The sequence below is a fragment of the Sitophilus oryzae genome, unplaced genomic scaffold, assembly GCF_002938485.1.
Source record: "Sitophilus oryzae breed Bouriz unplaced genomic scaffold, Soryzae_2.0 scaffold_227_pilon_pilon, whole genome shotgun sequence".
Classification (NCBI taxonomy): Eukaryota; Metazoa; Arthropoda; class Insecta; order Coleoptera; family Curculionidae; genus Sitophilus; species Sitophilus oryzae.
The window spans coordinates 4,303,773-4,329,644 of record NW_022146782.1 but is presented as its reverse complement, the minus strand read 5'-3'; the positions used below and the strand labels follow the sequence as shown (position 1 = coordinate 4,329,644).

At 31.5% G+C, this 25,872-nt stretch overlaps 2 protein-coding genes across 11 annotated transcripts in view; one reads left to right on the top strand and one right to left on the bottom strand.

Moving 5' to 3' along the window:
• Nucleotides 1-14,736, top strand: part of LOC115884338 (sodium-independent sulfate anion transporter-like) — a 49,264-nt gene extending 34,528 nt beyond the window's left edge. For 2 of the 3 annotated variants that reach the window (XM_030902891.1, XM_030902892.1), the window contains 8 exons: nucleotides 674-887; nucleotides 1,108-1,328; nucleotides 2,058-2,278; nucleotides 2,826-2,982; nucleotides 7,915-8,115; nucleotides 10,109-10,411; nucleotides 11,626-11,771; nucleotides 14,147-14,736. In XM_030902891.1, coding sequence (XP_030758751.1) covers nucleotides 674-887; nucleotides 1,108-1,328; nucleotides 2,058-2,278; nucleotides 2,826-2,982; nucleotides 7,915-8,115; nucleotides 10,109-10,411; nucleotides 11,626-11,771; nucleotides 14,147-14,503 — 1,820 coding nt within the window. In that variant the 3' untranslated portion in view covers nucleotides 14,504-14,736. The remainder of the gene's footprint in view (nucleotides 1-673; nucleotides 888-1,107; nucleotides 1,329-2,057; nucleotides 2,279-2,825; nucleotides 2,983-7,914; nucleotides 8,116-10,108; nucleotides 10,412-11,625; nucleotides 11,772-14,146) is intronic. The other variant, XM_030902893.1, reaches the window with a different exon arrangement.
• Nucleotides 14,737-21,180: 6,444 nt separating this feature from the next.
• Nucleotides 21,181-25,872, bottom strand: part of LOC115884337 (prominin-like protein) — an 82,499-nt gene continuing 77,807 nt past the window's right edge. For 4 of the 8 annotated variants that reach the window (XM_030902882.1, XM_030902886.1, XM_030902884.1 and 1 more), the window contains 2 exons: nucleotides 22,404-22,507; nucleotides 21,181-21,933 (listed from right to left, as the gene is read on the bottom strand). In XM_030902882.1, coding sequence (XP_030758742.1) covers nucleotides 21,896-21,933; nucleotides 22,404-22,507 — 142 coding nt within the window. In that variant the 3' untranslated portion in view covers nucleotides 21,181-21,895. Of the gene's footprint in view, nucleotides 21,934-22,403; nucleotides 22,508-23,742; nucleotides 23,926-25,872 lie in introns of those variants that run through there. The other 4 variants (XM_030902885.1, XM_030902888.1, XM_030902887.1 and 1 more) reach the window with 2 other exon arrangements.

Sequence of the window (25,872 nt, the reverse complement as noted above, 5' to 3'; positions counted from 1 at the left end):
GCGAATTTGTGATGCGCATTAGTGAACAGATGTTGAACGCAGATATGATGCACAGTAGTGAACGGAACGTCTACCAGCAGCCAGACGGTCCGCATTCTGTTTAGAAAAGCATAGCAAAAGATATATTAAAGAACCAGGGCTGGAACTCTGTAACTAATTAGCGATCAGGAGCGATAGAGAATACTGACCTTGGCCGTACAAACTAAACGGCATAGTATTCTTCATCGCTACCGATCGCTATTTCGTTACAGAGTTCCACCCCAGCTTTCTTAAAATTCTCCCTCGAAAACGTTGCTACCTCTTCCGACTATAAGTAAAACAGAGAAATCGTTATGGAAATGAAAATATAAAATGACACCAATCACAAACAAATCGTACATCCAATGAACGGAGGCATGAAAATGCCATAAATTTAAAAACTGCGTAATTTTCTAAACAATCGAAGCCTTTAAATTCAAGCAATAAAATTAATATCCTATCATCGTATCGTCGAACAACGGATGCATGAAAATCAAGCTTTAAACGTGAAAAAAATATGACAGGTAATTTTTACATTTGATATATTATGTTAACAGAGGCGCTTACTATGTTTCTATATGCAAAATAAAAATGACAACCTCGGTATAAATTATTTACATACGTTATATCTAAAAAGTGCCTTTTTTATTTACAGTTATCAATGAAAACTACTCGTCTGACAGCAAATGGAAGTCGTGTATGCCATGGCTGAAGCAAAAGATAGCGAACAAGTGTACGAAGAAGACCCTGTACAAAAGGCTGCCCATACTCACGTGGCTGCCAAAATATGACAGACAGTGTGCCATAGGGGACCTGTTAGCAGGTATAACGGTCGGTCTGATGGTTATACCGCAAGCCTTAGCGTACAGGTAAATATACAGGGTGTTCCACGCAATTGGGTCATTAAAATTTGTATAGGATATGCAGGGTGGTTCTGATTGTGTACTTCGGCAGCATATTCTGCAGATAAAAATAAGGGTCTGAATAATACAATCATGGCTACCTGCAATACATAGTTGTATGGCTCTAATTTTGTAATACAGAGTGTATTTTTTCGGTTATTACAGTGTTTTTGTATCATTTTTCCAGTGGTATAGCTGGGGTTCCCACACAATATGGTCTCTATGGTTCCTTTCTTGGTTGTATAGTGTATATATTCTTCGGAGGTTGTAAGGATGTTCCCATGGGTCCCACAGCTATTGCCTCACTACTCACGTACCAGGCAGTGAGGGGCGTGAGTACTGAGCACGCGCTGTTGCTGTGTTTCCTCACGGGAGTCGTCCAAGTGCTCATGGGTATTTTTGGTCTAGGTAAGTCCCGTGGAGTTTAGGTAAAATTCGGGTAAAAAATCACTTATAAAAAAACAACAAAGTTTATTGAAATCATATAAAAAAATGCCAAAGGTAAATATTAAAAAAATTGTAAATGAATCAAAATATCTTTACCGTCTTCACCTACAATTCAGATCAAAATATAATTACAAATCACGACGAAATTCTTCGGTTACATCATAGACTCACCTTGTCCTCATCATTCATACTTCCTGAAAGTGAAATTTCGACATGCACCTCCTTGAACCACAATTTTTATCGATTCATTTCAGTTTCCAAAATTCGACAATACGGTTTTTCATATAATTATTTTTTTTCTTTTTCTTTTTCATTTTACTTCAACAGTATTTTCATTTTTTGTTGTTGTTTCACGGTCAAAATTAGGATTTATTTAGAAAAAAACTGTTATATCTTCCGTTACTAATAAGTAGTAACCGTAAACACAAAAAAAATCTACGAAAAAATGTATTTTAGATAGTTTTTACAAGAGGTTTTTAAGAAGTTTCTTTAAAAACCCTGTATTTTCTCTAATAATACAGATATCAAAGTGAATAAAAAAGAAAAATATTCCGAAAAAATCAAGCTACAATTTGATAAAACAAAATATTTTCCATTATCGATTGCTTACTCTACAGAGTGTCCCAAAAAACCCTAAAAATTCTACTACTCTTAATAACCAATCTAATCAATTATTTCTTCATATTTCAGGATTCCTGGTTGACTTTATATCAGGCCCTGTATCGTCCGGATTCACGTCAGCAGTAGCACTGATCATCCTCACTTCACAAGTGAGAGACATTTTGGGAGTGACAGCTTCTGGCTCAGTGTTCACAGAGATGTGGGGCAACATTTTCAGGAACATCCACGAGACAAACGCTTGGGATACGGTTCTGGGGATTTGCTGTATCGCAGTCTTGCTAATTATGAGAGTAAGTACCATACCATCGAAAAAAAAACGGTGTCATAGTAGCCTTTCACATGATAATGAGTGGTAATTTCTGTCGAACAACTGTAAATTGTAATATGCGGTTCATAACGACAATTTTACTCGAAATAACAAATGTGTTGTACCAAATTATTCGTAAAAAATGCTTTTTCCAAATATATGCTAATGAGCCACCCTCGTTCCACTTGAAAAAATTGATATATGATTAAAAATACGATTGGGGCATCTTTTAACCGGCCAGAACAAGACACGAAAAATAATAGACGATCAAATCTTTTTTTCCAAGACTTATTCTTGATTAAAAATTAGTGTTTTAAACACAGCCTAGCTAGATTGAAATTTAAAATCCGATTTTTTTAAGAGAAAATGTCAAAAGTTGATATGTGATATGTGACATATTCATACGTCATCAATCCTATAATTTATGTCATATACAACCAAATCTCGTTTTTTTATCTGAAAAAATAAAAAAGTTACAGAGGTGAGCCAGTTTTGAGTCGCACCCTGTATTATGTTATTTATTGTTTTAGATTATTGGTCAACTGAAAATTGGATCAAACAAAGGTGGAGTTGAAGAAACAAAACTACAACTCTTTGCCAACAAATTCTTATGGTTATTTTCCACTGCCAGAAATGCTATAGTTGTGATAGTGTGTGGATTCATAGGATATTCCTTTCAACAAAATGGTAAGAAAGTTTTCTCATTTGCAGCATAACTTTTTTTCGTATATTCCCACTGAGCACTGAAAAGGTTTTTTAAATGATCTACACTTATTTTTTCAAAATTTATTTAGTTCAATGTTACGGAAAGGGGGATAAGAGTTATCGAAAAATGTCGTACTTTAACAACAGCAAAAATATGACGTTAATCCCAATCAGTAGCACAGATTATACAGATTATAAACTTTGTTTTCTCTTTATTGTTTTTCGTGGTTCCAATTTTCGGAATCGGGCATTAGTTAGGTTACTAATTTGCGCACATAGTACGCCCGCTTAAGTCCTGTAAAATTGTGCACAGCGCCTGACCGGCACAGTTATTAGAGAGATATCGGAAAACCGAATAGCGTCATGCAGTATTTACGCGTACCTTATCATGGTTACGATATGCGCGAGTCAATTTTTAACGCAACACCCGCTAATAACGTTACCGCCTGACGTAATTTGCGGATCAATTACACCAAGCGCTATTTCTAAATAACGTTTAAAAATTACTTAAATGCGCATGTGAGGGTATTTGACAACGGCCGGCCGGCCGGCGAGATCTTTTATTTTAGGTTATGTTTGAATTGTTTTGAATTATTGCTTTAGTTTTATTAGGTAATTTGATATTTAAGTAGCTGGGATTAGTTTTAATTAAATAAATATGGCCCAAAATATAGATTCCACCTCTTCCTAAGAGGCTTAGGTTTACAGCCAGGGGCGGATCGTGAATTTGTGGGGCCCTGGGCTGAAACTACTTAGGGGCCTACATAAGTACTCAACTAATAGCCATATCAAAAAACTGTTTCTATAATGATATATTATTATTCTTCTTCTTTACGTGCCGTCTCTTTCGTGGAGGTTGGCGATCACATTGGCAAAATCTTCACGATTCTCGGCTTTCTTTATAAGTTCTTCAAAATTAGGTGAGTCCAGTTTCTGATGTTTCTCAACCAAGATAGTTTCTTCCTGCCGAGACCTCTCTTTCCTTCAATCTTACCCTTAACTATCAATTGTAAGACGTGGTATTTTTCATTTCTCAATATATGCCCTAAGTATGATGTTTTTCTTATTTTTATTATATTGAGCAATTCTCTTTTTCTGCCTATTCTGCTGTAGACTTCGGTATTTGTGATATGTGGATTTAAGTAACATAAATGTTACTTAAATCTACGCAAGTATTAGTTGTACAAAAGGCGACCTTATTGCTGTGGTAGCAATCTCTTCCAGGCAAACTTTGGGTGAGAGAGAAACCGAAATAGTGATATTTAATAAGAATATAAAAAAAACAATAAAACAATTTTATTTATTTACTTATTATGAATTAGTAAAAGAAATTGATAGGTTGTAGTCACAGAAATTGACAGTTATTTGGTCATCACATTCCAAGTCTTTTGATGGTCTTTTGTTAGATCACAATTTATGGAAAGAAGTGATAAATTATTTAGTCGATGGTTCGACATTGTTGTCCTATATTTATTTTCTACATAGGACATCTTGGAGAAGGAGCGTTCTGCTTCACAGCTAGTGATTGGCAATGTTAAAAAAATCTTTAAAATGGTATAGCAGTTAGGGAACATGTTAATAAGTTTATTTTCATACATGAGCATAAAAATGTCACTGCAAGAGGTGTAAACTCAGACATAGATTGGAGTAAGTACGATTTTAATTGAATGCACTCATTCACTAAATGCTCGTCTACGTCATCGGGATAGTAATCAATAATATGACGTGCAATTTCCAAATCTATGTTTTCGATATTTTTGTCTTGCAAATCCATTAAAAATTTGAATTTTTTGCTATATGTCTCATAGACTTGTCTCCTTTTATTTAAATCCATAATCAGCTTATCCAACGCAACTTTTAACGTGTCTCTTTAAATCTTTCTGCGCCGTATACTGAGAATTCACCTGTAGACTTATCTGAAAATTTTGGGATAATGCGTCTCTTGTTTATGTAATTGTAGTCTATTATTACACTAGTACTTAATTTTTTAGCTTTTTCGTCGTATTCCTGTAACATTTGATCTGATTGATGTCGTATGTTGCTCACAAAGTCTTTTAAAGAAACAATTAACTTGTTGCCTTCACAAATGTCTAAACCAGGGCTCTGTATTTTTTTATTAACTAAATGAAATCTCTCCAAAACTTCTTCCCAAAAGATAATCAAAATTGCAGTCTCGAGTTTCGCCATTTTATTGAATAAATTTCGTGCCTCTTTCCGGAAATCAACTTTCTCAACCTCATTTTCGCTGAAACTTTTGAACATTTTCATAATGTCATCATAATTATTTTTTAAGGCTTTGACAGCATTATAGTTCCTGACAGCACTATATGGTCCTACCCCATCATCAGGTGAGCTTGGGTCGTTTCCACAATTGGAATTAATTTCTATATTAGCAGTTCAAGGCAAGAAACTCTTATATAATTTTATTATATACCTAAAAACTGCAAGAAATTTATTTTCCATTATATAATTTGGGCTAGCCGAAAAAAGCCTTTATTTACTATCGATAGTTGTGCCTCGGTGGTACGAAAGTACTACCATTGCACGCAGGCCGCTATCTCGCGATGCGGGACTTAATATCTTACCGCTACTTTACGACAAGTCGTGGTTATATACTCTGCGCTGTGCTCGACATATTGTGGAAACGACCGAAGCTCACCTGATGATGGGGTAGGGCCCCGAAACCGGTAGTGAGAGCAGGTTGATCCACATTATGTCGAACACAGCGTGGAATTAATTTCTATATTAGCAGTTCAAGGCAAGAAACTCTTATATAATTTTATTATTATTTTTTATATTCGAATAATTATTATTTATTCTTGGACATATATAGGAGTATACCGCGATTTTGTAAGGGGCCCCTCACAAAATCGCGGTATTTACCTGGAACGGTCGCGAAAGTATCGCAGCTTATATGTGGAACCGGTATTCCCATCACTTTGTCATCATAAATTGCCATTAAATGTAAACATTCGCTGGGGGATTGTTTTATTACGTCAAATTGCATTCGTTTTTCAATTTAAATGTATTATTATAAGCTTTAAAAAAATGATGTTATCGTTTTTGATACCTTTTTGAAGCTGGGGCCCTCGAGGGGGCCCTTAATTTTTAGGTTGGGGCCCGTCGCGCGTCGGGTCCCTACGTAAAAACGGCACTGCCGATGAATAACATATTTATATCTACAGTATGTCCGCGGATTGTCTTCATAAAAATTTTTGCTTGTTCTAAAATGGTAATTCTTGTTTATACTTTTCCAAATTTCCATACCGTTTTAGAGAAAAATCAAAAAAAAACATGAAAATGTAGTTGAATTTTTGAACTAGTAAAAAAAAAACGCCTTTCTATGGTAATATAATTTCGTGATAATTTTTTGATTGTTTATTATTGAAGAATTTTAAATAAAGTTATATTTTTTGCTGTTCAATGCTACGGAAAGGGTGATAATAGTTATCGGAAAATGTGATACTTTTACATCAAAAAATATGACGTTAATCAAAATGAATTATAACGATCTATCAAAAAATGAAATCGAAATTATATTACCATAGCGTTTTAATGTTTAGGACTTTTAGTTTTTTTAGGATTTTTTTTGGGGGAAAAATTCCATTTAAAAACTACATTTTTATGTTTTTTTTTATTTTTTCTAAAATGGTATGGATATTTAGAAAATTATAAACGCCATTTACAACAACAAAAATTCTTATGAAGAACGCATTTCTTTCAAAAAGTCAATAATTAAAAAGTTTTTCCTCTTGTAAAGACAATCCGGGGACATACTGACTGTAATATACAGGGTGTCCCAGAAATAAGTACAAGTATTTTATGGTAGTATAGTTCAACCCCAGAAACACGCCTATCAGGTTTTTTTTTTCGCGAAAAAACAATCGAAAACTTCGGGAATTTTTTTAGTTTTTAGTTAAAAAACATAATTTCTTGTTAATATGACAACATAGGTATAAGATTAAGTTTACAAGAACAAATTTACAAGAGCAAAGTAGTAACATCTATCAAAAAAAATTATATTACTATAAAAAACTTTTGTGATTTTTAGAACTTCATAAGAGATTCGCACATATTTAGGAACCACACTGTATTAAGTACTAATCCAAAAAATTCTAATAATAAAAATGACGTCCCTGTTACGTAAATCAACAACCTAAACCATTCAAAATGATTTTCCCACCGAATTTTCTATTTTCCATTTGATTTCAGTAATTAACTATTGTTACTTAACAATAAATCAGACGGTTTAACAAGAAAAAATAATAATGGCGTTATTTAATCAACATTATTGTTGTGATTTTCGTTTACTAATAACATTTCAGTCGCGTCGCACAAATTTCAAATTAATTTTTGAAACAATTAACGATAAAATCAGATTTTAATCGATCCAGGCATTTAGATAAAACTAAAAATGATTTGGTTTAGTTCGAATGCGATTATGTAGTGATTAAAAAACTGGTTCTAGTATGCCTTAATCTTTAGTATCTTTTGCATCAGGTCAATTTAATGGATTATATCATAAACTAAAATACATTATTTATAAATTAAGTTTTTTATAAAAATTAAATTATAATTTTTGTCTGTGTGTTATAATTACAGGGTGAATCGAGTATAAATTACATTATTGGGTTTATTTTGAAAATTACGAAAATAATTTTTACTCAATATTAAAATAAATTAGCTTCTTAGGAGTCTATATATCTTTCTATTCGTCTTTTCGGACTATTAGTGAAATGGACTCTTAAGGCCAACTGGCAATAAACGTTCATTAAAAAATAGAAAAGAGTATCTTTTCAACCCTAGAAAAACACTTCTTTGAGCTTTTTTCTCAAAAAAAAAACAATGTTAAAAATGTTGTATTTTTTCTGTATTTTTTTATCATTTTACATAATATTTTTCTTGTTTTTTCAGGTGATTCTCCATTTCAACTAATCGGTGCAGTTCCTAGTGGATTACCCAACTTCCAGCTGCCTCCTTTTGGGTTCACCCAGAGCGTCAACGGTACAGAAATTTATTACTCTTTCCTGGATATGGTTTCTGATCTGGGAACTGGCATAATAGTAACGCCGCTGATCAGTTTATTAGAAACCATCGCCATTTGCAAAGCATTCGGTAAGTATAATAGTAAAAAGCAGGATAGAAAATTACAAAAATTGAGGTAAAAAAAATTTAGAAAAACTGATGTCGATGCCCAAAAATACCTTTTTTTGGGCTATCCCTTTGGATAGATGGAAAGATCAGCACAAGGAAACTTGAGGATGAAATAGGAATAGACCACACTGCAGCGTTTCGAATTTTGAAACGACATAAATACTATTCCTTCAAATATGAAAAGCATCAAGAGGTACGAGATGGGGACGAAATGCGGCGGCAGGCGTTTTGTTTTGATATGATCGAAAGAGCAAACACGGATAGGGCATTTTTAAAAAACATATGTTTCACTGACGAATGCACGTTTACCTTAAATAATGAACCCAATGTTCAAAATTATCGATATTGGAACAAAGAAAACTAACACAGGTTTGTCGAAACAAGGACGCAATATCCACAGAAAGTAAATGTTTGGGTTGGGAGAGAGATATTCGGACACAATATTATCGGGCCATTATTTCTTACGCGAAATTTAAATGCAGAATATTATTTGGAACTACTCGAAAATCATACTTTACCTGCTTTACAAGATGCCGCTAGGGAAAATCAGGAAGTTTGGTACCAAATGGATGGCTGCCCGGCACATAGTACCCTGGCTGTTCGGGAATATTTAGACAATCGTTTTAACGGAAACGTTATTGGCCTAAATCATACAGTAAATTGGCCAGCAAGGTCTCCTGATATTTCGCCAAATGATTTCTTTCTCTGGGGCCATTTAAAAAACAGGATATACAAGGATAAACAATACCCAAATATAGACGAGTTAAAAAATGCTATTTCTGCCGAATGCAATAGAATTTCAGTTTACCAACTAGCGAATGTAAGAAGAGAATTTTATGATCGCCTGGGTTATTGTCTAGCAGTCGATGGAGGAATATTTGAACATCTTCTTAAATCCTAAAGTTCTAACAATTTAATACTACCTAAATTATTAAGTTATTGAATATTGTAATAATACTATAATTAACCTTGTAATTGATTACTTTATTTTACTTTAATTCATATTAATTTGTATTTATAAATACATCTTTAAGATTTCCGATGTAGGAATGAGTTTTCAATAATAATAAAGCACTAAATAGCTAAATTTCTGAAATGACAACTTAATTTGACAGTTATCTTTTACCTTGACTGGTGCTCAAGTAAATACAGGGCCATAAGAAAGGAGAAATATTTAAAAAGAAATCGGCGATAACTCGTAAACGAGCTAATCAAAAATATTTAAAGTTATTCTTTTGAATGTGGGTTTGAGTGCTCTTCAATAAACCTAAATAGAATTATTCTCTAAAATAATTAGGGAAGTCAATAATTGACCCCACTAAATTTACATGGGATTTCCTGTGTCCCGTCCGACGATGCAACACCCGGTATAATATACATACGTGTAGTAAACCGATCATTTATGAAATTCACTTAAAATTAACTAATTAGCATTTTTGCTTTTATTTACTACATGTCAAAGATCAGAAGTCAAAGAATTTAGATACGTCAATTTGACTTACCTGCTTCAGTAGCGTATCGGATGTTTGAGTTAATAAATAATTATTATAACTTATGTATTTTTATTAGAATTGTATATTTTTATAATAATTTTAATAACTACTAACATTTATTGGCAACGTAAAATAAAACAACAAATTGTTTACTCTACCCTACATCATTTTTTACACATTTTGAATATAATTAGAACGGCACTGATAAACCAGAATTTAGGCCGATTTAAGATTTTTGATATACTTCTTCCTTAATATTTTCATTCAAAGGACTATCCAAAGATATTAAAACATAGTTTAAATATCTTTGGGGCTATGAAATCAATGTCAATATAAGGCTGCATACCTAAATAACTGTTTTTTTTTCTCGAGAGGCCTTAAATTTGAAATTTCAAGTGCGGAGGTGCCCTTATTGAAGTACGCTGTACTGATTTACATGTTTATTTTTATATTTATTTCAGCTAATGGAAAAGCAGTGGATGCCACACAGGAACTGCTAGCAATCGGTCTGGCCAACGTTGCCAACTCTTTCGTCCAAGCGTTCCCTGGAGGCGGTGCCTTAGCCAGAAGCGCTGTAAACAATGCCAGTGGCGTACGGACACCACTGGGAGGACTCTACACTGGTCTCTTGGTCATTCTGGCTCTTCTATACTTCACGCCCTACTTCCAGTACATCCCCAAGTCATCTCTGGCAGCTATTATCATTGCTGCTGTCATTTTTATGGTTGAAGTTAAAGTGGTTAAGCCTATGTGGAGATCTAAAAGTAAGTGTTGATCAGTATCAACCGAACGCTTGTATAAAAACTCAATTTCTAGATATTAGTTTAGTATTAACACAGATTATACAGATTATAAACTTTGTTTTTTCTTGATTGTTTTTCGTGGTTCCAATTTTCGGAATAGGGCACTAGTTAGGTTACTAGTTTGCGCACATAGCACGCTCACTTATAGCCTCTAAAATTGTGCACAGCGCCTGACCGGCACAGTTATTAGAGAGATATCGGAAAACCGAATAGCGTCATGCAGTATTTACGCGTACCTTATCATGGTTACGATATGCGCGAGTCAATTTTTAACGCAACACCCGCTAATAACGCTACCACCTAACGTAATTTGCGGATCAATTACACCAAGCGCTATTTCTAAATAACGTTTAAAAATTGCTTAAATGGGCATGTGCGGGTATTTGACAACCGGGGCCGGCCGGCGAGATCTTTTATTTTAGGTTATGTTTGTGTTTGAATTGTTTTGATTTATTACTTTAGTTTTATTACGTAATTTGATATTTAACTGGGATTAGTTTTAATTAAATAAATATGGCCCAAAATATGGATTCCACCTCTTCCAATATTAAAGAACCTATAAAGAGGCTTAGGTTTACAGCAGATAACGATAGCCCTTCTAAGAGAATTTGTTGCTTGTTGCCCTAAACCCACTGGCAGACGTTGAACGATAAAGCACTGGAAATAAGCACTTTAGCCCTTTAGTTTTAAAATACCTAGTAAACAAAACAATTTCAAAGTTTTAAATTCAAAGTTAGGTTAAGTTTAAACAGCGGACGCGACGCGACCAGAATTCTTTCCGATCCGATAACTATAAATGAAGAGAGTTAATACCGCCTCACGTAAAGGAAATAACACCTGGCCTTATTAACGTCCATGCACGCTATTCGGTTTAGCGATATTTCTCTATTGCGCTGTTTGTTGTTATTTTACGCGAGTTAATTTTTGCGCATAGGAAATTTTACTCGTTTGCACATCGTCATAAAAAACAATTTTCGTACCACGAATTAGGGATAAGATTTTTATCTGTATACATATAGTATACCTAATCTGTGGTATTAATAATCTAGCTGATCATCCTAACATAGTCAACGAAACTCTTGTCCACAGTTATTTTTTATGCTAAAGTAGGAAATATCTTTATAAAAATGGCCACTTACTAAGTATAAATGATTTTAAATGTGGTTTATTTACAGAGAGCGACCTGTTTCTCGGATTGGCTACCTTCATAGCTTGTCTGGTCCTGCCTTTGGAGATTGGTATCCTAGTTGGGATCGGTTTGAACCTGTTATTCATCCTGTACCACGCGGCAAGACCAAAAATATCAGTAGAGAAATTAACAGTAAGTGTGTTTTTTCGTTTATATATTACTATAGTTTGTCCAACGAAAGAATACCCTAAGGTATTTTTTTTGACAGTTGTGTACAGACTGTATGTACAGTACCCTAAATCATTTCAAGTCTGTTAACAGTCACTTATGTATAGTTCAAATCAAATAAACTTTTAGTAACGTGATTAAGCTTGACCGGCACAGCGTTGCCCACTTTTACATATTTTCTTTTAATCAAAATATTTTAGGAAAGAAAAATAAATTAATTTATAAATATATAAAAAGTTATTATTTACACCAACAAAACTGACCTCCTTAACAGCACTTAAGGGGCATAAAGAGACATTACTACCGCTTTCCCGTTCAAAATATTCTAATAAAAATGAGTTTTTACGGCTATTAAGCTATCTTGTACACTTCGCACTAAAAGAGGTTCTAAAAAGAACAATGTTCGACTGCAAGGTCTGCTAGTAATTTTTTTAAGCTTAAAGTATCACAGCACAATTCATTTGTGCTGTCCATCTGTGTCAAAAACTCGTAATACAAAACTAAAGTGTCAAAACGGATGACAATGTCAGGAAATAAATAAATAAATGTGGCAACTTGACATCTTTTACAGCAGAGCTACCACCTGAATCCCCAGCGGAAAATTTAAATTCCACTTAGTCAGCCCGGCGCCGAGTATGTCCATGGTTGGCAACAATGAATTTAAAAATCGCACCCTCGATTACGTAACTAAAAGTTTAATTGGTATCGAATATATATTGATTAGTCTACCTTTTATAACATGATAGAAATCAAAATTTAATACACACACCGGAAAAGTCTAGGGATATTACAATTTTATCCAGCCATCGTCAGTAATTTTATTTTTGCATTTCTGATATAATAAAATTAAAATAAACAAATAGTTTACAGGACGTATTGGAAATAAAAATGCGAAATTTACCGAATTTTTCAAATTTACCTTGATTTTTATTGAACTCCAAAAAATACACACTTTTTTTATTCTAAACTGTGAATTAAAAAAAAAGATAAAACCATTTTTACTTAATAAAGGGTATGGCCTCTCTACTGTTCGTTACAGCCCTACATCGTCTCTCCATGTTCTTGATCAGGTTGTCGATCTCTTCTTGAGGTACAGCCTGCCACGCTGCACTCACGGCCCGAACCAGATCCCTACGAGTTTCACGAGGCATACCCATTCTCAAAATTCTTCTTTGGACCACGTCCCATACGTGCTCGATGGGGTTGAGGTCAGGAGATTGTGCCGGCCAGGGTAAGATGTTTAATTGATGAGCATTGACAAACTCACTTACCACTCTGGCTGTATGAGGCCGTGCATTGTCATGCATGAGAATGAAGTTTCTCCCAAAATCATTGGCATATGGTAACACGACAGGCTCAAGAATTAAATCACGATATGTGATTCCTGTTAGAAACCTTCCGAGATCGGTTTTTCGGTCTAACTGGACTCCTCCCCAGACCATAACTGTTCCACCTTGATAAGGGTGCACTTCCTGAACATGATCCAACCGAATAAGATTTCCCTGTTCTCTCCATACCCTAAGCCTTCTCGAATCCGGATGAATTGCAAAGGGTGAAGAGAACATTGGCCCATTGTTCATTCGACCACTGAACATGATCTTGAGCAGAACTATCGTATCTATCGATTTCCTCTCGTTAAGGGTTGAGCTCTCCAGGGGCGTCTGCTTCTTAAGTTGACCTATCTTAATCTATTGCGAACAGTGTCAGGACTAACGGTTACATTATGTGTTTCCTGGAGAATTAAACTAAGCTCTGGTGCTGTAAGAGTCGGTCGGCGTCGAGCATTTAATTGTAAAAAATTATCTTGCTGAGGGATAGTAATGCGATGTCGCCCTCTGTGCCTTTCAGCAACATCACCACTTTCACGGTAGCGTGCACTTAATCGCGATATTACACTTTGCGTTGTATTTAATGCTCTAGCTACGTCGATTTGGCGCATTCCAGCTTCGAGCATACCCATGGCCCTTAGCATTTCGTCTGTTAAGATGTCTACGCTCCATAATGTCGTTTAATACTAAACAGAGTTATTTGAATGAATTCTGGTCAGTTATCATAAAAACATAGCCAGTACAGGTTAAATTCGAACAATGACGCTAGGTGCTTTTTATACATTTGACAAAAAATGCACAAACACTTCTGCAAATATCCCAAATTTAGAAATAACTAGTGTGACTACTTCGTTTCAATCGAAGTAGAAAGAATCGGCCTACGAATATGTGGTTGTTTATTAAAAAACAATTATTTTTAACTTTAATAAAATGATATCCCTAGATTTTTCCAGTGTGTATTTTATTAGTCAACATCTAGGAGATAAAATTCATTTTTAATCTTTTTTCCAGTCTCATGAAGGTACAGAGTACCTTATACTAACCCCAGACCGTTGCCTGATCTTCCCTTCAACTGACTACGTCAGGAACCTAGTGACCAAGCACTCAATTCGTCAGGGAATCCCCGTGGTGATCGACTGCTCACACATCTACGGCGCAGACTTCACAGCAGCTACAGTGGTAGAGAGTTTAACCAAAGATTTTGCTGCCAGAGACCAACCGCTCTTGTTCTACAACTTGAAACCTTCAGTTAGTGCAGTTTTCGAAGGAGTGTCGCCTCAAGATTTCGTAGTTTTTTACAACCAAGATCAATTGGATGAGTTGCTGAGGAAAAAACAACCAGAAAAACCAACAAATGATCTGGTTTGAACAGGTTTCTAACACACAATCTTGTTTTTTCTTGTACTTATTCGTTTGGAGCAAAAATATTGATTCTTTCAAGGGTATGGAAGTACCAAAATCAATGAAAATTGAAAGGCTTGAAACGAAAAACGACAATTTTTATAATGTTTTACTGTTGTTGAGAATTTTAAATTTTATGGAAAAAAAGTTAATATTTTTTTGTTATACAGGGCGAGTCTTAAATAAGTTCAAATGTTTTCAGGGCTGGTAGATCTCGATAAAAGAAACATATTTTCTCTTTACCGTTTTTCAATTAAGTCCAAAATAACGGAGTTATTTTACTTTGAAAATAAAAAAAAATATTTTTTGGTTAAATTTTGAGAACCACTGGTTTTCTTATGGTAAATTTAATCTACCTATGTTGCCATATTATCAAGATATATATTTTTTAACTAAAAATAAAAAAAAAATCTTCGTTTCTGGGGTTGAAATATATTGCACCTAAAAATATTTGCACTTATTTAAGACTGACCCTGTAGTAGGCTACCCATATTTAATAACAATGCTGTATGATCGAAAAAAATCGGCGTCCAGTTGGTTTGGAAATGAACATCAATGACATTACCCATATAATTTTACATATAAAATGACAGCGATCTTCATTTCATAGCCATCGCTGATGCCATTTTTTTTCGATCATATTGTATAACAGTCTACAAACAACCAGTGCTGGATTTTTAGCTAGCATAAAACTAACAAAAATAATAACTTCCTGTCTAATATTTACTGCCAAAATAAGTATTCTTAAAATAAGCTTTCCTATTTTGACTCTTCAGTCTTGCTACAAATAAAAGTGCAAACCACACTGTATATTTTTGAGAAACTTTCATGCCAAGTCAGTGGTTTAATTCTAATTTTTCCAATAATGTACCAGACGATCGAAAAAAAAACAGCGTCATATTAACCGGTGATATGAAAATCTATGATAATTTCTGTAGGGCTAACCTTTATATATTTTTTGAAATAAATATTAAGTTTTGATAGATTTTTCTATTACAACTTTTAATAAATTACTTACATTTCTGGATGAGCCCAATATAAATTATCATTGACTGCCATTTCAGAGGTCTTCATGACATCTGTTTTTTTTTATGAAACTATAGTCTGCCCAATTAAAAAATATAATGAATGTGACAGGCATTGTCTGTCATTTTTTTATTCTTTCTGTCAAAAACATATATTTTCTCGCATAGATAGGCTATAGATTAAGTTCTTTTAAAATGGCCTTAAAAAAGTTTTTATAGTATTGTTGAAACATTTTCATCAAAAAGATAAACATATACGCTGTTATAATTATTGTTTTTTGTTATATATTTTTTGAGAAATAATATATCTATTATTATAGAACGGCCATTGCAGATGTATAATATAGTCTGTGAAACGAATAACTTTGAATTTGGCAGTTCCCGCGGGCTTTTCTATGCCGTCTCTAATAGAACAGCCTCGGAGCCAAATTTATTACGTCACGCTAGTTAGATACTACGGATTAATAAATATGTTGTAGAATACATGGAAAACATAATCATTCCTCCTATTTTTGGTTTGTATTTTAAAAATGATATAGTTTACATGAAATATCTACATATATAAAATGCTAATGTTTATCTGTGTCGTCTCTACAGAAGTAACGACTTGCTCTAGAAAGTTGCTTTTTTTACTAAAAGATAGCTAATTAGCTCTTGTAAAAACTGTCGTCGGCGGATTTTTTGTTTTTCATTTAATTAAAAAAAAATAAAAAGTATTTTTTTCCTAATGTCGTGGCGGATGCACTAGGCATCAACTAGTACATAATATACAGTTAATTCTTTATATACATAAATTAATATACAGGCTATAATGTTAGCCGAAACGTTTTTTTTAACCAAAAAAATATACATATTCTACAACATATTTATTAATCCATCGTATCTAACTAGCGTGACGTCATAAATCTCGCTCCGGGGCTGTTGTATTAGAGACGGCATTGGTCTGATATTTAGAAATGTCAAAAGCTGATGACATTTTACTTTTGACAATTATGACATTTCGTGTTGATTATTGCAAGAAGAGGAAGAACTGTCACTTGTTTTATTATTTTCCTTTTCTATTTCACGAAAGTAAAAAGAGTTACCTATCTGATTCGTTCAGGCATTCAATTTAAAGAATATCAGTAACTTTTTTGCTAGAGGGATTTTATATTTGCCATGTTGGTAAAAAATATCGGTCAAAATTCAAAGTTATTCATTTTATAGACTATACTAGTTTTAAGAGGCATGCCTTTCAAGATAATTTCTTTTAAACGTTGTTTTTTTATCCGTCGGATTAAACTGTATTTATTATTTATATATATTTTGAAAACATACGCTAGATTTTTTGTATGTGGATGTGTATACGCTACTGTGTAGTTTAGATTCTTTTTGAACGTACTGTGATATTAAATGAGTTTATTTCAACCAGATGTTTTTTTTTCAACCCTGTATTAACCTCAGATTACTGGCAGTGTCCCACTAAGAGCACTGTTCGGTTTTTATATGACTCAAAATAAAAAATATATAAATTGTAAAATTAGTAATTTTTTAATGGCCATAATGCGTTCTTTCAAAAATCATCGAACAACTAAATCATTTCCATAGATCCAGTGACGTACCGTGACTTTGAATTTTGAGACCAAAAACTGAGAAATAATTTGTCAAAAAAACCATATTACAGCTATACGTTTTATTTTGCATAAAAATGTTAACTAATAATTTAGAATAATTATATTTCTTTCCTAAACTAAGTGGTTTTATCGCTAACTTTAACTAAAGCTAAGTACAACACAAATCTTAAATTACGTGGACTATTAACAACAAATACATCGTAAAAGACTATTTTGGTAGCATTCTGAACGAGGATTCAAGTTAAACTTTTTAGAAAATAATTTAAAGGAAAAATGAACCTGCTCAGATGCTTGTTTCGAGTAAAATCCTAGAGCTCTATGATTTGCTTGTATAAACTCACGCACGTGCTGCAGAATTGCATGAATCTTTGGGGTTATCTTAATACCTAAGTTTAGTATTTCCAATCTAAATTGTTCGATGTCATGTTCAAAATGTTTGTTTAGTGCTTGACCAAAACAACTCGAAACTACTTGATTGAGTGCAGAAAACACTGCAATATATTTATTTCCTAAAAAAAAGATGTTTAGGTTTTTGCTTGTCAAAACTTTGAATAGGATTCTCTACCGGGCGATATCGTCTTCAAAATATCCACTTTCTTTAAAAGTTGTCTGGCGTTATTTCCGTTACATTTTCCATAATGATCTAGTTTCAATCCCGCTTTTTTTTATCCATTCTGTTGCAACATTGGTATTCTCCAATTCAAGACAATCAAATAGTTTTTGAACCACACCTAACAAAAGGTGAAGCTCAGGAGGGGGAATATTCTTTAAGACAGGTGTTTCTTCGTCGCCAATGATTAAAGGTATGTTTATACAGTTTTCTAAATAATAATTGCCCTTTTTTCATATAGTTCATTAAACAACAGTTTAAAAATACAAAAAAAATATTTCAAACAAAAACGCTTACTAAAATCTTTGGCTTTTGTTATATTTCTTCCAGATTGTTGCCATAAATTTGTAGTTTCTGTAATACTTTTTATAGTTCTGAATGACCCTTTAATTTCCATTTCCTTTACATTTACATCATACCATGGGCAAGTGTGAGTGGATGAATTTGACTGAAGACCAAGGAGAATCATAATAAGCTTAAAGTCAGCGGCAAAAGTATAGGAACAAATTCCACAAATGGACTGCAGATCTAACGTCTCAAAGAGGCTTTTAATGTTAACATAAGATTCAGACAACTTTGGTCCTAAGCCAATTATGAATAGTTTTTAATTCCAGCACTTTTATATTTCTTGAAATATTCGGGATCATTTTCAGGGAGCACATTCAGACAAACTTTAAGTGATCCACCACCACTATCAATGCCAATTTTTACATGAAAATCTTCAGATAATTCTCTAATTTCCAAAATATATGATAGAAGACCAGATAAATCTGAGCAGTATACAAAAATTAATATTAACTGAATTAACATTTTTCCTTTAAATTATTTTCTAAAAAGTTTAACTGGAATTCTCGTTCAGAATACTACCAAAATAGTCTTTTACGATGTATTTGTTGTTATAATAGTCCACGTATTTCAGATTTGTGTTGTACTTAGCTTTAGTTAAATTTAGCGATAAAACCACTTAGTTAGGGAAGAATTATAATTATTCTAACTTATTAGTTAACATTTTTATGCAAAATAAAACATATAGCTGTGATATGATTTTTTTGACAAATTATTGTTTCAGTTTTTGGTCTCAAAATTCAAAGTCACGGTACGTCACTGGATCTATGGAAATGATTTAGTTGTTCGATGATTTTGAAAGAACGCATTATGGCCATTAAAAAATTACTAATTTTACAATTTATATATTTTTTATTTTGAATCATATAAAAACCGAACAGTGAGAGCATAAGTCGAAATAAAAATAAAACTTCTACACCCTGTATCTCCGAAACGAAGCATATATACAGGGTTGTTCACCACATACGACACGAAGTATTGTAGCTAAACGACTAGATTTTTACAAATTGTAAGTTTTGGATTCGTTGAAGGACTATTAGAGCTACAATTTAAAAATATTTTTACAAAATACAGAGTGTCCCAAATAAATAAAAAATATCAAAGTTGTATTTTTTTAAATGGAACACCCTATATATTATTACATTTTTAGTTTCTACGCTTAAAATAAAGGTAAATTTGATTAAGGTTTATTAGACTTAAACCTTATCGTTTTTGAAATATTTTCAATTTTGTGAAATTGCAGTATAAATTTTTTTTTAAAAAAGGCTTCATTTCTCCGAGGGTATCAAAGTTTTTATTACTAAATATTTACTGAAGTTTATTTATTGATCAGTTATTGTGTTGCAATAATAAAAACTTTACTACCTTATACAGAGTGTCTAAAAATTAATTTTAAATAATTACTAGCTTTAAACGGCAATAATTTGTTTAATTTAAATGGAACACCCCGTATATATTTTATAGGAATCAGATGCACAATTTAATTGTCTATCAAATTGTATTATACCATTTTTTACCTATCTCTTCAAGTTTCCGTAGAAAATGCATTTTCTTGTAATTTAGAACCCATTTATCAATATACCCATGGAATACTGACATTTTAGATTATTTTTAAAGATGTACCAAATTTTTAAAGAGTACAGATACTAATATTGTCGATATAGTTCGTTTATTTCATTAAAAAAAAACTGTTTAAATATTTGTTAAAAAGGACCAATTAATATGATTCCAGTATTCAAACTACATTAATTGACTGTTTGCGTTGATTAATAATAATTGCTCCAAATACTATATTATGTTTGTGTATTAGACAGTGTGGTAAAAAGTAACACCTTAAAAATGATATTTAATTTTTCGACAAATGCCCATTTATAACAACAGTTCATTTTCATAACTTATTATTATATTGATTTCTGATTCAAATCCACATTTATTTAGAATAATTTATTAACGAACACAATTAAGTATGTAGTTAATTAGTATTTGGGCGGAAATACTGGGGGTATAATATTTAATTAATGGTATACTCTTTTATAAAGATTTAAATAGTTTTTTTTGCATACAAATGGGCTAGTAATATTATCGTTTTACTAAAAACGATAATATTACTAGCCTGTACGTTTTGTACATTTGTTGTTTTAAAAACAATCTAAAATGTCAATATTCCATGGGTATATTGATAAATGAGGTCTAAATTATACGAAAATGCATTTTCTACGAAAACTTGAAGTAATAGGTAAGAAGTGGTATAATACAATTTGATAGACAATTAAATTGTGCATCTGATTCTCATAAAATATACAGGGTGTTCTATTTAATGTAAATAAGTTATTGCCGTTTAAAGCTAGTAATTATTTAAAATAAAATTTTAGACACTCTGTATAAGGTAGTATAATTTTTATTATTGCAACACAATAACTGATCGATAAATAAACTTCAGTAAATATTTAGTATTAAAAACTTTGATATCCTCGGAGAAATGAAGCCTTAAAATTTATACTGCAATTTCGCAAAATTGAAAATATTTCAAAAACGGTATGATTTAAGTGTAATAAACCTTAATCAAATTTACCTTTATTTTAATCGTAGAAACTAAAAATGCAATAATATACAGGGTGTTCCATTTAAAAAAATACAACTTTGATATTTTTTATTTATTGGGGACACTCTGTATCTTGTAAAAATATTTTTAAATTGTAGCTCTAATAGTAATTCAACAAACCCAAAACTTACAATTTGTAAAAATCTAATCGTTTAGCTACAATACTCCGTGTCGTATGTGATGAACAACCCTGTATAAGGACATACATTTATACGAACTTTTTTACTTAATTTTATCTGCAGAATATGCTGCCGAAGTTTCCGGAATACAGTTCGCACCACCCTGTATATAATAAGAAGTCTAGGATGAAAGTAAATAAATCAATATCAATATTTAATTTTTTTTTTATTTCATTTAATATATAAACATCAGAATTATCATTTTTAACTACATAACGCATAATAAACATGAATTATGGCAACAATTTGGCCTCATTTCTTTATTTTTTATTTTTTTTGTTCCTCATACGAATGTTTTTGAGCACGAGAAATATATACAGGGAAAATAAATGTTTCCATCAACTTTTTATCCGCCCTGTATACAGAAAGTCTACTTAAAATTACTTATTTTTCTTTTAAATGCATCGTGAGTAAAATGTGCTCGCTTGAGATCGTTTAGAAGTCGAATTTAAAATACGAGAAATTTAAAATAAAAAACGTTTAAATTTTCCTAAATATATACACAACCTACGTTGGAAAACATTTTTGATTTATTTCTCTTCTATATACTAGGTATATTAGAAGAAAATAGATTTTTATATTTTGTTATAATATAATTTTACTAAAGTAACGACGATATATACGGGGTGTGTCCGATAAAGAGAGAGAGAAAGAGTATTATATCTACGAGGGGTGTCCATATGATACATTAATATATAAAAATAGTTTGTCTTGAGCGTAAATGGAATGTGTCCATTTTTTTCTAAACAAGTTTCAAACAAGATTAATCGAGAACACATACCACCATAACGAAAAAAAATTTAAATATATACAGGCGGTTCGAAAAGTAATATTAACAAGCTAAGAAATAATATATACTTAGTAAAAAAACATCACAAAAACGAATTAACTATTAATCTCGGAATATATGAGAAAAATGCTTGACATAAAAACTAAAAACTTTCAGTCTGTACATTCTGTACTTCTCCATTGTTTTGTCGAAATCTTACACGTCCTGTCTGTGATTTTTTGGTTTATTGTTCGCTAAAAATAATAAAAAAATATATACAATTACATCATTAAACAATTTTATGTTACAAGTATTTTTTTTCACTTGGAAGAAAATTATAATAAATCGAAAAAAAACTTAACTTGATACAAAAAATAAATCGTAAAAATTTTTACGTGAGTTTTCTCCCCACGCGAGATGGCAATGTTTTTTGGCGCACTCTGTATACTAACCTAATAGGAGAGCATTACTTACAAAATTTACTTAGAAAAAGAATTAAAAAAATCAAAATATTAACAAGGAAATAATTAAGAATTTACTAAAATTACTAAAATAAAAAATTAAAAGCAACGAAAAAAAATGGGTAAATATTTAGTATTTACCGGTAGTATTTTATCTATAAAACACAATACAGAAGGTTTCACATTCCGAGATAAAAGTCTCTGGGTACTCCACTATAAAACCTTTTTAAAGATTTCTTTTTAAGTTATCGTAAGGTACTCACCTCCCTGATCCTGGATAATAATATGGTGGGGGCCTCTCGTATTCAGTGGGTGCTCTTTGGTAGTGAGGGGGCCCACCGTTTGGAAAATCCTCCCAATGCCTGGCCAAAGACACAAAAAGCAACAATTAACATATATAGCGAACGAACCAACTTTAGACAATGTCAATACACTGCTTTTAAATAATTTAAATAATTATAGACCGATATAATGCAAACAGTAACGTTCGATCGAGAAAAAAAAACGGCGTCAGAGTTGCCTCGAAAATGAAGATCGCTGCCAACATGACGCCGTTTTTTTTCTCTCTCGATCGTACGGCATATTTATCAGTTTAACCAGTTTAAATATACCTTAGAATTTTGCAAATATATTTTAAAACTTATTTTATACCGAGTGCGTCTCAAAAGTGGCTCACCCCTATAACTTTTTTATTTCTTCAGTTAAAAAAACGAGATTTGGTATGTTAGTATATGACATAAATTAGGATTGATTGACGTATTCAATTGTTTTCGGTCACTTCCTGTTTCACCGGAAATGACTACAACTTTTGATTTTTAAATGGCACTCTCGGTATTTTTTTACTTGATACGAAAGAAAATAATACTCTGAAGAGAATGACATATCATATGTCAACTTTTGACAATTTCGCATATGGTGTATTTGAAAAGGAAAATTGACTCGAAATACCAAATGTGTGGTATCAAATTATTTGCAAAAAAATGCTTTTTCCAAATATGCTAATGAGCCACCCTCGTTCCATTTGAAAAAATTGAGATATGATTAAAAATACGATTTGAGCATTTTCAAACTGGCCAGGACAAGACACTCAAAACATTAGACGATCAAATCTATTTTCCCAAGGTTCCTTGATTAAGAATTAGTGTTTTTAACATAGCCATGGCACTCTAGATTGAATTTTAATGATATATCATTCTATTCAGAATGTAATTTTCTCTCGAATAGACTAAAACAATTCCGAGAGTGCCATTTAAAAATCAAAAGTTGTAGTCATTTCCGGTGAAACAGGAAGTGACCAAAAACAATTGAATACGTCAATCAATCCTAATTTATGTCATATACTAACATACCAAATCTCGTTTTTTTATCTGAAGAAATAAAAAAGTTATAGGGGGTGAGCCACTTTTGAGACTAAGAGAATTAAGGTACCATGACAACAGGACTATAGTTTAATATTTTTTATTTTTTTTTACCAAACAGATTTAATAAAATTAAACTGAAAAAATTAAGACTAAAACAAGAACCAAAAACAAACAAACAAGTAATTATTAAAAGCGAATAAAATAAAATTAACAAAATAACAATTTTTATTGGATATTAATGTGAAAAATAAAATAATATTATAATCTCTAGGAATTCTTTAGTTAAAGATAAACATCACAATTTATAAAGCAAATAAAAAATAGAGAATAAAACAATAATTATTATTAAAACCTGGTAAATGCTTCGTGATTGATTCTACTCGTATTATCAACTGTAGCTAAGTAGTTAAGGTACTGCGGATGTCTAAAAGAAGTTAAAAATAAAAAAAGAAGTAAATCAAAATGAATATAACTAATACAGTCTACAATCTTGTTCGTTGTGTTGTTGTATATTTTAAGCTACCAAAAATACTTAAAAAGAAAAAAATATTTAGTCTTATTTCGAACACCAGCCAAAAAATATATTTCTATTAGGGTACAAACATATTGTTATCGCAAAACATTATCCGATGCACGTCATGAATCATATACAGGGTTGTTCACCACATACGACACGGAGTATTGTAGCTAAACGATAAGATTTTTACAAATTGTAAGTTTGGGGTTCGTTGAAGGACTATTAGAGCTACAATTTAAAAATATTTTTACAAGATACAGAGTGTCCCAAATAAATAAAAAATATCAAAGTTGTATTTTTTTAAATGGAACACCCTGTATATTATTACATTTTAGTTTCTACGATTAAAATAAAAAGGTAAATTTGATTAAGGTTTATTATACTTAAACCTTACCGTTTTTGAAATATTTTCAATTTTGTGAAATTGCAGTAAAAATTTTAAAGCTTCGTTTCTCCAAGGGTATCAATGTTTTTAATACTAAATATTTAATGAAGTTTATTTATTGATCAATTATTATGTTGCAATAATAAAAATAATACTACCTTATACAGAGTGTCTAAAATTTTATTTAAAATAATTATTAGCTTCAAACGGCAATAACTTCTTTAATTGAAATAGAATGCCCTGTATATTTTAGGAGAATCAGATGCACAATTAAATTGTCTATCAAATTGTATTATACCACTTTTTACCTATCCCTTCAAGTTTTCGTAGAAAATGCATTTTCTTATAATTTAGACCTCATTTATCAATATACCCATGGAATATTGACATTTTAGATTGTTTTTAAAGCAACAAATGTACAAAATGTACAGACTAGTAATATTATCGTTTTTAGCAAAACGATAATATTACTAGACCATTTGTATGCAATAAGAACACTATTTAAATCTTTATAAAAGACTATACCATTAATTAAATATAACACCATTATTTCCGCCCGTATACTAATTAATTACATACTTAATTGTGTTCGTTAATAAATTATTATAAATAAATGTGGATTTGAGTCAGAAATCAATATAATAATAAGTTATCAAATTAAAGTCTCTCTGTTGTTATAAATAAGCATTTATTAAAAAATGAAATATCATTTTTAAGGTGTTACTTTTTATCACACTGTCTAATGCCCATACAAAATTCAGTTTTTTAGTATTTGGAGCAATTATTATTAATCAACGCAAACAGTCAGTTAATGTAGTTTGAATACTGGAATCATATTAATTGGTACTCTTTAACAAATATTTAAACAGTTTTTTTTATTTTTTAATGAAATAAACGAATTATATCGACAATATTAGTATCTGTACTCTTTAAAAATTTGGTACATCTTTAAAATAATCTAAAATGTCAATAGATCCATGGGTATATTGATAAATAAGTTCTAAATTACAAGAAAATGCATTTTCTACGGAAACTTAAAGAGATAGGTAAAAAAAATGGTATAATATAATTTGATAGACAATTAAATTGTGCATCTGATTCTCGTAAAATATACAGGGTGTTCCATTTAAATTAAACAAGTTATTGCCGTTTGAAGCTAATAATTATTTAAAATAAATTTTTACACTCTTGTATAAGGTAGTATTATTTGTATTATTGCAACACAATAACTGATCAGTAAATAAACTTCAGTAAATATTTAGTATTAAAACTTTGATACCCTTTGGAGAAATGAAGCCTTAAAAATTTTACTACCAATACTCACAAAATTGAAAATATTTCAAAAACGGTAAAGTTTAAGTATAATAAATCTTAATCAAATTTACCTTTATTTTAATCGTAGAAACTAAAAATGTAATAATATACAGGGTTTTCCATTTAAAAAAATACAACTTTGATATTTTCTACTT